The sequence below is a fragment of the Oryctolagus cuniculus genome, chromosome 13 (assembly GCF_964237555.1).
Source record: "Oryctolagus cuniculus chromosome 13, mOryCun1.1, whole genome shotgun sequence".
Classification (NCBI taxonomy): domain Eukaryota; kingdom Metazoa; phylum Chordata; class Mammalia; order Lagomorpha; family Leporidae; genus Oryctolagus; species Oryctolagus cuniculus.
Window position 1 is genome coordinate 68879632 of NC_091444.1, and position 17957 is coordinate 68897588.

The 17957-nt window shown below is 51.2% G+C and overlaps 1 protein-coding gene across 10 annotated transcripts in view; it reads left to right on the forward strand.

Moving 5' to 3' along the window:
• Window positions 1-17957, forward strand: part of FRMD4A (FERM domain containing 4A) — a 647838-nt gene that overhangs the window by 511682 nt on the left and 118199 nt on the right. For all 10 annotated transcript variants that reach the window (XM_051820846.2, XM_051820845.2, XM_051820848.2 and 7 more), the window contains one exon: window positions 6547-6639. In XM_051820846.2, coding sequence (XP_051676806.1) covers window positions 6547-6639 — 93 coding nt within the window. The remainder of the gene's footprint in view (window positions 1-6546; window positions 6640-17957) is intronic.

Genomic DNA, 17957 nt, shown 5'->3' on the forward strand with positions numbered 1-17957 from the left:
CAGTCCCTTCTATTTAGTGACCAGAGAAGGGCTGGCGCACAGTTCTTAGAGGGTAAATGAAATAAAGAAATAAGATATATAGAATAAAAAGAGTGGCTCCATCCAAGGAGGTGGGGCCCTACCCTTTCTCCTCATTTTTTCACATCCTAATGCAGAGAATGAGGAGAGCTCTGATCCTGCACCAGGAGAGCAAAGGGACGCTCACGGAATACGGAGGCTGTTCAGGGCAAGCACTGTGTCTCTACCAGCTGAATACGGTACTACGGGACACATTGTGACGCTGCTGGCCCATTCTGTGACAAATAATTAGCATGCACTGAGAACCGCTGGAAATACAGAAATAACTGGCATTGGAACCTTTGTTGAGCTTATGTTTGTAGTTTAGCAGGTAATTAATAAGATGCAATGTAGGAGGTACTGGGAAAGAAAACTTGGAACAGCCTCAAGAGAACATAATGGAATAAGCGATTCCCCCATAAATATAAAAATGAAAGCCAGAAATTCCACTGGACCAGATAGCCCAGGATTTAGGAATATGGTCTCCGCAGTACGCATCCTACTTTCGTCTCTCTCCCTCTCCCTCTTCTTCCCTCCCTCTCTCCTTCCCTCCCTCCCTCCCTCTCCCCCCCCAACCTCATTTTCTCTTTCATTTGAGGATTTCTGGCTACATCAGTGTCCCTGCACGGCCCTTCATGGGCATACATACGATGGAGCCAAGGACACTGTACGGCTGCACAGTCTTCTGTTTAAAGAGTGTCCCACCTTCAACCCGTGACATCTGCAAAAATTTCAGCCTCTTGCTTGCTTGGCTTTGCATAGAAATTCATTCCATATGAAATAACCTGACAGTAAAAGCATGAAAGGCACTGGATTCATTTTCCCCGGAGTGGGAGAAGTGATCGGAGCAGGCCGACTTAGCACACACCTCCACCCTCCAGTAACTCCATCAAACAAAGCTCTCCCTGAGGCCATCTCTATTGAAAGTGCCAACACTTGAACCAAAAATCTATTTGTATTATATGTAGTAGCTACAAGCAATGTGTTAAATGAATGCATCCAATTTCTATTCCCCGGAAGCCATTGCATATTTATTATTGACCCAATAGTTTGACCTACTGCAGCCATAAACCAAATGAGCGTTATCTTGGTCTGCTTTAAAGATAGCTATCAGTCAGGCAATAACAAAAATACTCTGAGAGTCTGCTGCGTGGCTGTCTTTGTTCAGCTTTGTTATTGGCAAAGGTACTAATGTACATTTTCTAATGAGAAATCAATAAGAATCATGAAAACCAAGCTATCAGGCCTCTCTTGGTTAACCTGTGGGAGAAATGCTCCTTTGCTCTTCATCTCATCCCAACTCAGATTCAGAGAAGGGAGTTGAGGGAGGCCCTAATGTTAGCACCGGGAGGTATTAGATGGGACAGCAAAGGCCCCGCCGCAGTGAGCAGTCCTCCACTTGGTTGGGTGCCGGCATTGCGATGGCAAATCAAATACAATGAGCAGGAAACAACTCCAACTGCAATCAAACCTGGTGGCCCCAGAGCTATGGTGTTCGCTTTACTCTTTCATCCACCTCTTCGCTTCACAGTGGGCACTTACTGTGCGAGGCCTTCCCTTTGTCCCTTGCTAAGCAGCCTCCAGTGGAGAGACTTCCATAGCTGGTAAAATGGAGGGAGCTGACTTCCTTCCCCTCAGGGGCCCATGGATTCCACGTGCCCGGAAGTCCACTCCTCCTGGTGAGTGTGTGCGTTGTACCATCTCTCACAGAATCGAGTTGTAAAGTTCAGGCTGGGGCAGATATCGTGGCTCAGTGAGCTGGGCCCCCACTTGGAAGATGCTGACATCCCATATCAGAGTGCTGATTTGAGTCCTGGCAGCTCTGCTTCTGATCCAGCTTCCTGCTAATGCACCTGAGAAAAGCAGCAGAAGATGGTCCAAGGGCTTGGGCCCCTGGACCCTCATGGGAGATCCGGAAGAAGCCCCTGGCTCCTGGCTTCAGCCTGGTCCAGACCTGGCTGTGTGGCCACTGGAGAAGTGAACTCTCCCTCCTCCTCTCTCCCTGCTTCTCCCACTCTGTCTCTCTCTCTCTCTCTCTCTCGCTCTCCCTGTCCCTCTCCCTGTCCCTGTCCCTGTCCCTCTCCCTCTCCCTCTCCCTCTCTTCCTTTCAAATCAATCAGTCTTTTAAAGAGAGACAAGTTCAGGCAGGGGAAGAGGAGAAAGGAAAGTCATTTACTTTCAGAAGCCAACTATTCCATTTAGGGTGATGGAAATCGCCACCTGTTCTCTTCACTTCCTGGCCACTTTTCTGAGTTTCCTTCCTAGTCATTTAACTGTTTGATAAAAGCTCAACTAATAAATGGCCCGGAACAAAGGCATTTTCCGTTAAATAAGCCCATTGCTCAGAAGTCCTTCTTCCAGGAGGTTTGATGAGGGGATGAAACTACTGAGGGAACCTACACATCTGTTTGTCATCTGTGAGCATGGAGAAAGAAGGATGCACAGCTTGTAAACCGCGTGACACCTGTGGCTCTTCCCACAGCGTCCCTGCCTCTTGGGGATTCCCCACCGTGTGAATGACAGCCCCAGGACCCACTTCTAATCCCTGCAATCTGTGTGGTCAGTGACATTGTGCCATTGGAGTGGGGAGAGGATCTCTCAAGGCCATCCTGACCTGGCGGCCATATGTGGACAATTATGTCTTCCGTGTCCTTTTGTCTTGACCAGAGAAAAGCACTGTGCTTTTGAACCAGTCTAGCCTGTGGGTCTTTTGTGAGAAATATGAAAAGATTGTTTCCACCAGACCCTTTTTCAGGAAACACTGCAGAGTAAAAGTTGGACATTTAAATCCACGCCATCAGAGGGGTCACTCTCTCAGAAATCCATCACTGAGAAAACTCTGTGTGAGCACCTAATATTGGCTAGTTTCTGGGGGTGACTTTTTACAAATGTTGAAAACTTACAGCATAGTTGGAGAGATGGATTATAGTGTTTACAATGACTAATTATGCAAGATTATGCTAAATGCCTCATGAATGACACGAATCAGAAGTTCTGGAAAAGTCTAAAAGAAACTCCAGTCTTAGGCAATCAAGGAAGCCTTTGCTACCCGGAAGACTTGAACTCAGCCTTGAACAATGGCTGAGCATCAGTTAAAGAGGCTGGAGAGGGGGTGAATTCCAGCCGGGTGGAGCTGGGTGAGCAGAATCATGGTGGGATGCATATGGCATTCTCACAGGAAGCTGAGCACAAAGAGAGCACCCCACGAGTTTGGGCGCATTTTGAGAGGTAGGAAGGGCGTGGCTGGAGCCTTTCACCTCTGGAATCAGATCTGACGATTGCCCCACACACACACACCCTCCTGTTGAGCAGAATGCACACTTGGACATTATGAGGAGCTCCTGTGAGACTTTTCAGATGTGCTCAGTCTGCTGGGGGAAAATGCATGCGTAGGGAGAAGCAAGTTCTGTAGTCTGCAGGAAGTGCAACCATGGAGATATTCCCAGGATGGGAGCTGGAAGAGCCAGAGCAGGAGCCCCAGCCTGGCCTGGTGTGTGGCATCTAGAAGTTTCCTGGAGCAGACGTTTGTGAGTTGAGTCTTAAAGGTTGGACTTGGACCAGGCGTTTGGCCTAGCGGTTAAATTGCCCACGTTCCACTTTGGAGGGCCTTGATTCACATCCTGGTTCTTACCCTGATTCCAGCCTCCTGTCAGGGCAGAGCCTGGGATGGTCCTTAGGTCCATGCCACTCATGTGGGAGACCTGGATCGAGGTCCTAGGTTCTGATTTCAGCCCTGGGCTCAGCCTGGCTGTTGCAGGTATCTGGGGGAGTGAACCAGTGAATGGGAGCTCTCTCTGTCTCTCTGCTACTGAAATAAATTAGAACAAAAAGGTTGGGGCCAGGCTTCGCTGGGCACAGAATGAGAGGGAGGGCATTCTTGGCAGATGGAATGACATGAGGTAAGACACAGCAGTTTGCAACAGCATACCCTGTGGGAGCATTGTCAGCTTTTCAGAGACGGCCAGAGAGCACATGAGTACCCAGGGGCCTGGTTCCTGATCTTGTGTTCTGTCAGATGGGTATTTGTCCCCTTGCTGAAACAGCTGGTCCAGCCCAGTTGTTTTCCTTAGAATCTGATCTCCCTTACTTTCCACCCTTCTGTATTCAGAGTAAGGTCCTAAGAAGTGGTTCTGGTAACTGTGTATCGCGGTTCATGGTAATTGTGTATCGCAGTTCATGGTAACTGTGTCCAGCCAAGATTCTTAGAAGGAGAAAAAAAAAAAAGAGGCCAGAGATCCTCAGGTGGCCATGATTGTGAGGCAAATGTCATTCCCAGAGCTAGAGGCACGGGCTTCACTGGAAGGAGGCTTCACTGGAAGGAGTTTTGTGGGTTTTTTTTTTTTTGGGGGGGGGGTCTTTTTGTTTTGTCTTGTTTCTGTGTTTGCTCAAGTTGGGAGTTTAAATGAAGCCTCAAACAGGGGATGGAATCCCGCAAAGTGTTCTCTCTCCTTCCTTTATCCGAGGCAAGCTTGTGCTTGGAGTACAAGCGCTGTTCCACACAGTGATACAGCTGGGGTTGTTGCTCATCACCCACGGACACGTGCCAGGCTGTTGCTTGTGCATAGACGTTGTTGACGCTGGAGTGATGCCGCTTCGGTCACCCGAGGAAGTGGAGTGCAGTCAGCTGGGGCTGTTGTTAAGTGAACTTGATAGAACCGTGCCCTACAGGACGATGCACTGAGACTAGGTCACGGCAAGAGGGGAGAGGAGAAGAGTGGAGGCCTCTGCTGGTGCTTGTTCGGGGGCTCGCCTCGCTCTTCACAGACCAGTCTGCAATGGAGTCTCCAAGGCGCTCTCCAGCCTCGGCCCCTTCTGATCACGTGACACTAAGATGCCAGGTCTCTTCTCAGCTCAGGGCCTCTGTGCAGTCTGGTCCTGGGTAGTTGTTCCCTCTTCTTTTTGCTGAGTTAGCACCTGCTCTGTCTTCATGTCTCACTAGATCAGCCCCAGCTCGTAGACTGCGAGGAGTGATGTTCTCCTAACTCAGGGTCCCGGTGTGAGTAACATCGAGTAGTACTCACTGCGTAACCACTGTGGCCATCTTTGTGGAGTGTCTGTCTTCTTACGAGAAGGTGAGCTCCGGGGCAATAGGATGGCGTCTGTTTTGCGCACTGCTGCACCTCTGATGAGCATTCATTAGGGAAGTTGTCCAGTTACCATGGATGGAAGGAAGGGAGATTGAAGACAACAGTGTGGAAGTGACTCCACTTGTGTGTCAGCATGCATCTCTGTGCCTCACTGCTAAAGGGAGCTCTAATGAGCCGTGGTTGATGGTTATCCATCTTGTAAGTTTAAACGTATGCCTGCACCCCTGAAACCGTCACCACAATCAAGGTGGCAAATATACCCATCACCCCCAAAATGGTTCTCCCGGTACCCCTCACCCACCCTGAAGTCTGCCTTCTCTCACTGTAGTTTGCGTGTGTTCTGTGGCGTTCTACCCCAGTGGATTCACACAGTATGGACTCACTGGCATCTTTGGTACACCGTGATGACCTTGAGATCCACCCGTGTTACTGTGGGTATCACTAGGCGGTCTCTTTACTGCTGCGTGGTATTCCACTGTGTAAATATATCTGACTTGTCTATCTATTCCTCTGTTGGTAAATACTTGGGGGAGGGTTTCAAGTTTGGGGTTCTTACAGTGTCTATGAAGAATCTGTTCATGTGCAGTATCTGTGGACTGGTTGTTAAGTCTCTATGAACTTTGTGTGAGAGTTTTCGCCTGGACATATGCTTTCATTTTATTCTTAAGTAGAAGGGTTGGGTTTGTGTGGCAGGTGTGAATTTAGTTTTGTAAGAAACTATGTTCAGTTCCTTAACCCCACCCCCATGAGGATTGCTGACTTGTTTCTTAAGTGCGTAAAAGGCGAGCAGGAGTGTGATGGGAACTTGGAGAGTTACAATGATGAGGTCACATCAATGCAGTCTAGGAAACAGCAGGGCTGGAGGCGGGGGTCCGGATTCTCCTGCTCGGTGTACGTCACGCAGTGCCTCCACTGACGTGTCTTCCCCGGGTGATTCTAGGCCTTCTGCAGGTACTGAAGAGCTCGTCGTGAGGCAGCAGGTCCACTCTCTGAAAAACGTCTTTCTTTATTTTTGTGAGAGACAGAGGCACAGACAAGAGGCATCCAGCTAGGCAGGAAGGCAGCTCCCATCTGCTGGTTCACTCTTTACCTGCCCTCAGCAGCTGGGGCTGGGCGGGGGCCTGGAACCAATCCAGGTCTCCCATATGAGTGGCAGGGATCAGTTACTGAAACCATCACCTGTGGCTTCCTGGGGTCTGCATTGTCCAGAAGTTGGGGCCAGGAATGGGACCCAGGTGCTTGATGAGGGAGGGACCATGCATCTTACCTGCTCAGCTAAACGCCCATTCCTAAGGTGTATGTTTACCTGTTGTGAACATGTTCTTCCCTGCCTGTACCCTCACCCTCCAGAACCCCCTGCAAAAACCCCAAACCCTCATCAGTTTGTCTCTGTTTTTCTCAGGGGACACTTGAACTGGCTCCAACTAGATCGGAGGGTGTTGGAACATGATTTCCCTAAGAAGTCCGGACCCGTGGTGTTGTACTTCTGTGTCAGGTAGGTACGCCTGGGAGCCACACTCTGACGTCTTCATTGTTTCTTTTTCTTCTTTGCCAGAAGAGCCTAGGATGCTAGAATGGTTCAAAGGAAAGGGAGAGCAGGGTGGTCTCAGTTCATTGCCAGTTCTGAGGGTCTTTGCTTGGCTCCCTTGCCAGTGGCTGGAAACCCAGGAGTGTGTAAGGCATGCCAGTATGGGTGCATGGGCACACGTGTTTGCATTCTCGGTTGGAGTGAAGACAAAAGCTTTTGTTAAAGGCGTTTATGTATCACCAGCTAACCTGAGCCTCTTACAGGACATGCCCTGGGATTCTTTCCTGGTGACAGTCTGCAGTGCCACGACAAAGCTCTGTGTCTTCTTTCCTTCTCTCTCAAATGCCACTTGAGACTCTTGCCTGTTGTACCCCCATAGTGGCATAGTTGAAACCCAACGGCAAACCACAGGTCAGCACATTTCCTGGCAAGGGGGGGGATACAGTATAATCAAGTGTCAGAAGCAACAGGCAATTTCCTGTTGATCCATCTCTTGTAAGGAACTTTGTGTTGGCGAGGAGAACTGTATTTGTCACGTGGGGTTTCCAGTAGTTAACGTTAAGCCACAGTCTTTGGAAGACAGCAGGACTCAACGCACCTGTTTGCAACAGGAGATGGGAAGCCAACGCAGAGACAAGTCAGGGGTGGAGGAGCAGAGTGCGAGTTGGTAGCAAAGTCAGAATCTGAGCCCCGAGATTCAGCACCGAGTTGAGTGGAGCCCCAGGTCCTTTCCATCCAGAGGCTTGATTTTGACAGCATAATCGCAGAGGTGCGAAGTTTCTTCAAACCAGCCATGACCCTTCCACTCACTGCGTTGACTCTGTTCTTCAACGATTTGCGGTTCGCCTCTTCCGAAAGATCAGGCTCAGGAATGCAATTTGAGGCACGCCCATCCTGAGGGGCACAGAAGGCTGCACAGGAGCCTGACATAAGAACTGGAGAGTCCATTCAGCAGGCCGGAGTGTATGTCTTCACCTCAGCGGGTGGAGCAAATTTCAACTTGCGTTTAATGCTTTTTATATTTGTTTAAGAGCTGTGAACATATCAGAGCTAATCTTAGCAATTTCCATTACTGATGGGAATGATTTCAATGCCATGTTCTCCTTAATGGTGCCTGCAGTGTCTCAGATTAATGGAGAAGCAATCATAGAAAGCACAGAATAGCAGTTTCGCTGGGAGGGGCAGGTGGCATCAGGCAGGACTCGAGTTGGACTGAGGCAGATCATTAACCTGTAATGGTGGAAGGATGAGTATGCCCACCGCAAGTCAGCCCCCCGACACCTCTTCAGTTTTTTTTTGGTTTTTTTGTTTTTTTTTTTGCCGACAATAACTTACGAAATACTGGCCTTGGTTGCATATTGGGTGTTTTTTTGCATGTATCTTAGTTGCGTATTGAGTGTATTTTTTTTTATGTTAACATCCAAGTTAGTTGTGGTTTGGGGGCATCAGATCTTTGTACGAGAGCTCAAGGTGCCTTACAGCAGTGGTTGAAGTGTTGTACCTGAGCATATACAGGTGGTGTCTCAGCGCTTCCTGCTGTCCTCTGGGTATTAAACCAGGGACCTCCCAGGAACGCTGCAGAGGTTTAACAGGTGCCAGTAATAGAACTGGAAAATGGAGCTGCAGACTCAAATATTTTGAAAATTGTTTGAGAAGCAGAGAGACAGACAGGGAGCTCCCATTCACTGGTTCGCTCCCCAAACACCTGCAATAGCCAGGACCGGGCCGGGCTACAGGTGGGAGCTGAGAACTCAGCGCAGACTGTTCACATAGGTGCCAGGAGCCCAATTACAGGAGCCATCACCACTGCCTCCGAGGGTCTGCATTAAGAGGAAGTTGGGAGCCCAGCACTGTGGAGTAGCTGGTTAAGCTACTGTGTGCAGTGCTGGCATCCCATATGGGCTCCCGTTCAAGTCCTGGCTGCTCCACTTCCCATCCAGCTCCCTGCTAATGTGCTTGGGAAAGCTGTGGAGGAAGGCCCAAATGCTTGGTCCCCTGCACCTATGTGGGAGACCCGGATGAAGCTCCTGGCTTCCACCTGCCCCAGCTCTGGCCCCATTGTGGATAGAGGACTCTCTCTCTCTCTCTCTCTCTCTCTCTCTCTCCCTCTCTCTCTCTGTCTCTCTCTCCCCCTTTCAAATGAATAAATAAATCTTTAGGAAAAAAAAAAAAGGAAGCTGGAATCAGGAGTTGGGAGCCAGGACTGAAACCCAGGAACTCTGAAAAGGGACGCAGGCGTCCCAACCAGCATCTTATCCACTTGGCGGAACACCTGTCCCTTGATGACTCAGATGTCACACACACTTCTGCTCCCTCGCCAGAATGACCCTCTGTCCTTAGCCATCCATTTTCTAATGACCACAGCAGCAACCTCGTAGAACGTTTATGAGAAAAAAAAAAATCTCTGACTCCATGGTTGGGCACAGTTGCTGTCTCCTGTTTCTTTATACATGCCGCCCAGCAGAATACAATGCTGCGCTCTCCAACTCCCATGAAAACTGATGCTTCGAGAAGGTGTCAGGTTTCTAAGTCCAGTTGTGCCCTGCATACCCGCATCTGGGTACTTCAAGTTCAGTATGTCCCAAGCCAAATCCATTATCCTCCCTTTGCTCCCCAGATGGCCTGTGTTCCCATCATATCTGTGGCAGCCTTTCTCGCTCAGCCACATAGGCTGTAAATCTTACACCCTTTCTCCTCTGTCCTTGTCCTCACATTTTCATACACATTCATTCCTTGCTGCTGCTGCTGCCAAAATGCACCTTGCCCTCTCTTTATTACCTGAGCTCAGCCACTCCTGTGCTGCCAGTTGAAGCATTGCGGCAGCTCCCAGCGTGGGCATCACCTTGGGACCAGCCCCCGGGGATGCCAACACCCTCGCTGTCCCTGGTTCCCACTTCTCAGTGGGCCGAGCAGCGACACAGGGGGCAGATTGTCCCCCCTGATGTCCTGCCTAGGAAGAATTCTCCATTTATAACTTGGTGCCTTTGTAGAGAAGCCCGCCGGCTGTTTTCTCCAAAGGAGTGGTAAGATAAATTAGCTTCATCAAAAGACCCAGACTGCGGAGTGTGCTGGAAGGCACAGAAGCACTTCTGTCCAGCTGCGTGCCCATCCCCCCGCCCCTCCCCGTGAAGGCTCACTGGCCCTTCTGAGCCCCAGCACTGCCCTAAGCAGCCCCAGCGAGTTTTCACGGTACTCACATCTTGGTATCCAGCTCCCAAGACCCCCTGTCGTATGGAGCACTCTTCCTTTAGTTCAGATGTCTGTGTGTGAAGTCCACAGAACACAGGTGTGGCCAAGTCAACAAAAGCACCTGCAAGATAAATGCATCCAGCCCAGCTTTAGGGCTTCTGGCTTTAGGACACTGATGCTACGTCCCCTGTGTTTGGGCTGCCATCCCAGGACAGGCACTTGTTCACCGTTGATGTATTCTTTGGCTGTAATGCAAACCGACAGTATCAGTGAGAGTGTGGGCTGCCAAATCACCTCCTTTCAACAGATTAGGAAAAACAAGGTGCACGCATGTTATACTGTGTGAATTTTGTTTATTTATTTTTGAATATTTTCTTATTTGAAAGGCAGAGGCAGAGAGACAGGGAGAGAGAGAGAGAGATCTTCCATCCACTGGTTCACTCCAAAAATAGCTGCAACAGCTGTGGCTGGGCCAGGCTAAAGGCAGGAGCCAGGAACTCCATCCGGGTTTCCCACATGGGTGGGCAGGGCCCTAAGCTATGGCCATGATCTGCTGCCTTCCCAAGTGTGTTAGCCATATCCGCACTCCGATAGGGGGCATTGGCATTGCAGTTGGCAGCTTAACCCACTGCACCACAACGCTGGCCCTAGGTAATATGAATTTTACGCTCACCGAGTTATGGCCCATCCTCTCGTCCAGAGCAAGTCTCTCTAAGCAGCCTGGGGCTGCAGGGCATTTTCCAGATGGCAGGATTGGGGGGGGGGGGTATGCTCAGAACTGGCCTCCCTGGACCAGTTATGTAGCCTCGGAGATACCTGGCCCCTCTAACTCCTCATCAGCCAGAGCACCTGTGATGAACAGCACTAGATTCCGGGTCCTAATAATTACCCATAAAGAGAAATGGAGGAAGGGATTTCTGTAATTAAACAAGTGCACGTCCCTCTTTTCCATGGGGGAGGCGTCCCAAGATCCGCAGGGGCTCCTGACACATTGCAGATAGTACCGAATACTGTGCTCACGTATTCCGCGTTTTTCCTTTACATAGCTACCTGTGATAAAGCTTAATTTCCAATTTAGGTATGGGAAGAGATTAACAATAACTAATCATAACAGAGGACAGTGATGAAAATGTGCCGTCTAGAAGCTGCAGGAATGTACTTGCTGCCTTTGGGAAGAGTCAAGGCAAATATTCTTAATTCTGGGCCGTGGGTGGGAGAGCAGTATATTAAGGATGACGGTTAATCTTCGCTGCATGCCTTAAAGCAGGCTTTATTAGCTACAGGTATTGGGAAGGCCCACGAGGCTCGGCTCAATTCTGCCCCAGCCTGGCGCTGAGGTGAGATCTCTGTTCACTTGGGTCTGGCTGCAACCCCCGTGCCCCTCCCCCTGCACCACACAGCATCCATCTCCCAAGAGACAAGTGACGCCGTCCTCACTGCTCATCAGGGTCTCCCCTGACCCCCGCACAGGCAGGGTCTGAGTCCCTGACGCTGGCCCGCCCTGCTTTCCGTGCAGCGTCCATCTGCACAGGCAGGGCTCCAGGACAGCCGCACGCCAGCACTGGGCAGCAGGGGGCGCTGTAGCGAGCCGCCACAGGCTCCTGGGGCCTCACAGCCCCTGTCCAGCAGCTCTGGTAGAGCGCCCCGTGCAGTCCCTGCAGCTCCCTTCCGGCCATTGAATCCAGACCGCATGCTTACCAGCTGCACCCCAACACGATACTGCGCATGGTTTTGTGTAGAAAACCAAAGTCAGCACATGTAAGCTCCATCAGCTTCCTCCCGCCTTACCCACAGACTTCATCTTGTCCGCGCCCATGTTGGGCATCCTTGCGCGTCTGCTGCTTGCACATGCGTCTCAGGGAAGGAGTGACCCTGGTCCCCGCCTCCACCACCAACCCATCCAGCCCCTTGCAGCACCTCAGAGAGCTCACGGCCCCAGCCTCTTCCCCTGTCTGCTTCTAAGGACTACCCTTTGCACCCCATTTTGCTCAAGGAGACAGCTCTGCACTTGCTGTCTCCCTTGTTCCCCAAATTCTGGTCCCCTCACACCTTGTGGCCATTGCCAGTCTCCGTCCCCAGAGCCCACAGGCATCACTCTTGGGCTCTCTCCTCTGCTGTGGTGGCCATGGCTCTGGGCTCCCTGGAATGGGCTCCCCATGTCCCAGTTCTCTGTACTCTGCTGGGGTCCATCTGCTCACTGGCCCCTCTGGCTGGGGGGGGTGGTCACTGCTGGTGCACCCGCTCTGCTCACCCTCCCAACGCTGGTGTCCATAAGGTCTCGTCCTGCCTCCCCTCGCTCCCTGCTGCCTCCCAGCATGCACTTAACCATGGTCTGCGGCTGCCAGTTCCATCTCTGACCGGGAAGGGGACTCCTCTGACCGCTCTCTCCATCTCCTGGCCCTTTGCCACTACCAGGCACAAACGTGTGCACAAATGCAGCCAGAGTCGAAGGACGGCTTCATCTCTCTGCCCCCAGCACAGCCCTAACTAAGCTCTGCGACAGGTGCCACTACCCAGGGAGCTCCCCCGGACCAGAACCCTGGGAGCCAGCCTTGCCTTTGCCTGAAGTCTCCCACCTGCTCTCTCCCTCCTGCCAGCCACTCTGGCCTCCTCCCGTCTCCCCTAAATATCAATGCTGAGCATCTTTCTAGAATTCTCCTCCGCTCCTTGCTCATGTTTTTTTTTTTTTTCTTTTTCCTGGCACTCTGTTATCCTCAGGAAGAGAAGGGCCACCCTGAGCTTGCATGGTGTGACCTGACTGCTTAGCCTGGCCAGCCTCACCGTTCCCCATTCCCCCAGTGTCACCGACATATGCCCTTCAGCTCCTCACCATTGTTTAGTGCTGTAAGGCGTGTGAGAAGGCAGTCTGAGAACAGTAACCGCTCCCATTGTTCACCAGGCAAGCCTAAGAAATGGATGCAGGAAAATACAAACAAAATATTCCTGCACACCCCCAGGAACTCTGCAGATCTTTTATAGGCATGAATTTGTGCCTAGACTGATTCCTGGCTGTCTGGACTGTTCTGTCTTCCTTGTTGGCTTTTTTTTTTTTTTTTTTTTTTTTTTTTTTTTTAAGATTTATTTGAAAGAATTAGAGAGAGAGGTAGAGACAAAGAGAGAGGTCTTCCATCCAAAGGTTCACTCCCTAGATGGCCGCAATGGCCGGAGCTGTGCCTATCCGAAGCTAGGAGCTTCTTCTGGGTATCCCACATGGGTGCCGGGCTCCAAGGACTTGGGCCATCTTCTGCTGCTATCCCAGGCCATAGCAGAGAGCTGAATCGGAAGAGGAGCAGCCTGGACTCGAACCAGTGCCCATATGGGATGCCGGCGCCTCAGGCCAGGGCGTTAACCTGCTGCGCCTCCTTGTTGGCTTTTTAGTGCTCCGAGTGTTCCTAGAGCTCTGGTCATCTCCACTGTTTGCAGGCAACTAAACAGAGATTAGATTTGTCTGTTCAGCCTGAAGTTTCGCAGACAATAAGCTGAAGTGAACAATAGGAGAGAAAAGACAGAGAGGTGGTGGCAGGAAGCTTCAGCGAGGAAGAGAGGACCCCATTGTCCCCGTCCCCCCAGCCAGGACTCCCTGACTGTGGCCCTGTGGCCCTGTGCGGGCTGCACCGGCTCCGAGACCTGGCCCCAGAAACTCACAGCTTCCGCTCTCGTTATTATCGCCTCTCTTGGCTACCGAAAGTCAGCTTTCCAAACGTGCTGTTTTGTGTTCGTTAGAAAATGAAATCACTGGTCCATTTAATTAACACTTGCTGTAAATATTCAGTGCTTCCCAAGTGCCAAGGGGGGCGGGTGTGAGTGGGAAGAGGAGCAGTGGTGGGGGCGGGGCTGGCAGAGCAGACCTGAGTGATGTCATCCCGGCCGGGCGGAGTTCAAGCTGTCGCCTTCAGCCAGGGGGCCGAGGGTCCCCAGGGTGCCAGAGCCTGCGGAGCGTGTGACCCTCCGCTCAAGCACGAGACGGGAACGCAGAGCGCAGGCTCACTCCTCCTCTGGCCTGCCTCACGAACCGTCTCAGGCGAGGGTCACCTGTGCGTGGCGTTGCCCATGGAGCACAGGAACCCTCTCTGCTGGGTTTGCCCTTGGTCTAGGGGATGTAGGGAACGTCCAGCCTGTGGACCGTCAGGTGCCCACAAAAATCACCTGGTCTCGCCCTACCATGGCAGCTGCAGCCGGGACTCGAAATCCAAGAAATCCATAGCAGCATTAATGTTTCAGCTGATCATTTTGTGTGGCCCACGAATGATGTTACAAATAGCCAAGTGACCCATGGCAAAAACGAAAAAGGTAGTCCACTGTTCTTTCAACTCAAAAAGAAGCTCTAAGATTCAGTCTTGCTCAGTGAACTGAAAATCCTGAAACAAGTTCTGTTTTTTTTTATTTTATTTTATTTTTATTTTTATTTTTTGACAGGCAGAGTGGACAGTGAGAGAGAGAGACAGAGAGAAAGGTCTTCCTTTACCGTTGGTTCACCCTCCAATGGCCGCCGTGGCCAGCGTGCTGCGGCCGGCGCACCACGCTGATCCGATGGCAGCAGCCAGGTACTTCTCCTGGTCTCCCATGGGGTGCAGGGCCCAAGTACTTGGGCCATCCTCCACTGCACTCCCTGGCCACAGCAGAGAGCTGGCCTGGAAGAGGGGCAACCGGGACAGAATCCGGCACCCTGACTGGGACTAGAACCCGGTGTGCCGGCGCCGCAAGGCGGAGGATTAGCCTAGTGAGCTGCGGTGCCGGCTTTTTTTTTTTTTTTTTTTTTTTAAGATTTGTTTATTTGAAAGGCAGAGTTAGAGAGAAGGGATACACAGAAAGAGATCTTCCATCTGTTGGTTTAACCCAAAATGGCCACAGTGGCCAAGGCTGGGCCAGGCTGAAGCCAGGAGCCAGGAGCTTAATCCGGATCTCCCATGAAGGCACAGGGGCCCAAGTACTTGCACCGTCTTCCACTGCTTTTCCAGGTGCAATAGCAGGGAGCTGGATCAAAAGTGGAGTGGCCAGACCCTTAACCAGCATCCATATGGGATGCCAGTGTCACAGGCAGCAGCTTCCTGCTATGCCACAGTGCTGACCCCAAAAATCCTGTCTTAAAATATAACTTTGATTTAAAATTAGTCAGGTGTGGCGTGGCCAACAGACCAGAAGGCTACTGTTGAAGATATTTTCCTACTTAGTTCCCAGCAGGAGGGGACACCCACACCATGTTGGTCAGGGGACCGAGGGCAGGAGGGGAAGTGTAGGCCAGAGGTTGCATTGTGGCCCCTGCTCCCTAGGACAGGCTAGGCAGGGTTAAGCAAGCATGCTGTTAGGTGGTTTGAATGGTTTCAGCAGCCTCAGTGGTATATAGGAGCTGTCCTTTATTTTCTGGTGCATGTTTGTGGGTGATTAGGGCCCAGACGTAGTGCCCTTGGTTGTGGGAGCCAATAGAGGTGTTGGGGGATATGGGCATGTCTAAGTCACACTCACTGATGACCTAAAAAACTGGCCCGCTCTGGGAGGAGCAGAGCATCCAGGGTCAGCAAGGGCCCAGACATCAAAGCACCGTGAAGCCTTGGTTAAAACAGAGCAGAACTAGAACTGTCCATGCACACTCTCTGAATCCAAGACCAGATTCACCCTGAGACCAGGAATTTTCTTTGTGAATGGAGCCTTTCCCACACTGGTGATTAAGGAAATGCAACGTCGCCACCTACTGGCGAGGAGGAGTAGGACCCTTATCTTATGAACATTCCAAGCAAGAACTGACTTTTTTAAAAAGAAAATCTCTTAATTGAATCCGAATCATCCGCAGTCGTCATTTCCCCGGAGTCTCTTCCCTGGGGATGGGGGTGGCACAGGGCTGTTTCTCTGCAGATGCGTGTGCCTTGGCAGTTCCTTGGCACGGATGGCAAGTTGGAGATGAGTTAAATATCCAAGGTTACAGAGCCATTCCAGGGCAGGACGGGCAACCTTGGGAACGCACAGGGTTTTTTGCTGGCTGTTGTCTTGGTGATAACAGGAAGCCGCTTGCCAGTTTGTGTCAGCAGCACACATGCTTTCCTCATCTCGGGTCGTGTTTGTTGCTTCCTCTGCCGACTCCACCTCCTTGGAGTCACACACAGCCACCTGGGCAGGAACAGGGGCTTCCTGTCAGCTTTCATTTATGAGACAGCAAACGAAAGTGTTGTTTTCTTTTTAGAGATTCGTTTATTTGTTTGAAAGGCAGAGTTACAGAGAGGGAGAGGCAGAGAGAGAGGGAGAGAGAGAATGAGAGAAACTTCCATCCACTGGTTCCCTCCCCAAATGGCTGCAATGGCTGGAGCTGCGCCAATCCGAAGCCAGGAGCCAGGAGCCAGGAGCTCCACGTGGGTGCAGGGGCCCAAGGACTTGGGCCATCTTCTACTGCTTTCCCAGGCCATAGCAGAGAGCTGGATCAGAAGTAGAGAAGCCGGGACTAGAACTGGTGCCCATATGGGATGCTGGCACTGCAGCGGGGAGGGGCACCCATGTCTAAACTCCTCAGTTCTAAGATAGATGTTGATGTTTTGCAAATTCGGCGATGTCAGCCCCTGCAAATTGAAACTCGACATTATTATCCTGGTGCTAAGGCCTCTGTCCACCTCAGGGGCCTCGGCTGCTGTCCGGGGTGCGATACCAGGGAGGCAGCGCTGTTGTCACGGCTCTCCACATTAACAGTGAGAGGAAGGAGCAGGCGGGGGATTCCCAGCTAGAACTGATGACATCTGAGAAGCCACTTTTTATTGGTCTCCCTCCCACGTCGCCCTTCTCACTGTTCAAAAAGAACTCTGGGGGCTGACACTGTGGCACAGCAGGTTCAGCCACCACCTGTGACACCAGCATCCCATGTGAGTGCCAGTGTGGGTCCCGGCTGCTCCACTTCTGACCCAGCTCCCTGCTAATGCACCTGGGGCCCCTGCCATCCATGTGGGAGACAAGGATGGAGTTCCTGGCTCCTGCCTTCAGCATGGGCCAGCCTGGGCCATCGCTGCCATTTGGGGGAGTTGTTCAGTGGATGGAAAATCTGTTTCTGTATCTCTCTCTCTTTCTCTCTGTCACTCGCCTTTCAAATAAATAGATAAATAAGTGATCCAGGTGGAATAGGAAGGAGAAAAGTCAAAAATTAGAGTCCATCGCAGATATTAAATTCATGTTTCTGCCAAGCAGAATACAAATATTTTGAATACAAATATTAAAAAATACAAATACAAATACAAAAATATTTGTATTCAAAAATATGTTTGAGATACAAAAGTGAGCAAGATTTGGTCTTAACTCTCTAGGAGTTGGCAGCCTGAGAACAAGGAAATCTGAGTAAGCAGGAGGTTCCTGGACCGTGGCCCAGGGCAGGGAGAGGAGCTGTCCCCTGGAGAAGGGGAGCAGATTTCCCTGCGTGGAGCTCCCGGGCCGGCCAGAAGGACCCACCTAGAATATGGAGGGGTCTTCACCGGAGTAGCTTGAACAAGACCTGGAGGCAAGATGCGTCCAGGATGGGCACAGCTACAGGTTGCCAAGGGATTGTCGGGTGACACGAAATTCCAAGATATGGGGCCTTAATGTTCATATCCAGGGTTATTACCTGGGGTCCATCGGCCCCCTCCTCATTACCTTGGGAAGTCATGAGAACAGTGCTGCCCCTCTGTACCCAACACCAGGGTCACCACAGAGGGCCCTGAGGTTGACAGCCACTCTGGTCCCTTCATAATGGACTTGGAGCCTAAATCTGCAGGGTGTGAAATGGCATCTATTTAAAGCACCACCACATGTCTTTATCCCATTGTCTTTACCCCTCCCTGCCCTCTCTGTTCCTTCCTCCCATTATTCCCTCTCTCCCACTGTTATTTATTCGATTATTCTGGCTACCTGTCACCAAAGGCCCCTCATAAAGGATCTAGATGGAGGTGTTTTAAAATGAAATCAGATTTAAATGGCTTTGCTTCTACATTTTGGTTTCCATTATTAGCCGGCTGAAAGTTGTACAACATTATAGTCCCTCTGAAACCTTGCACACCCTAGATGGAGACCCCTGTGGCCTGAGACACCTGTTCCAAAAGCAGGGTCTGGATGCTCTGGGGATGTGGTGGGCGTGGCTAACAGCCAGC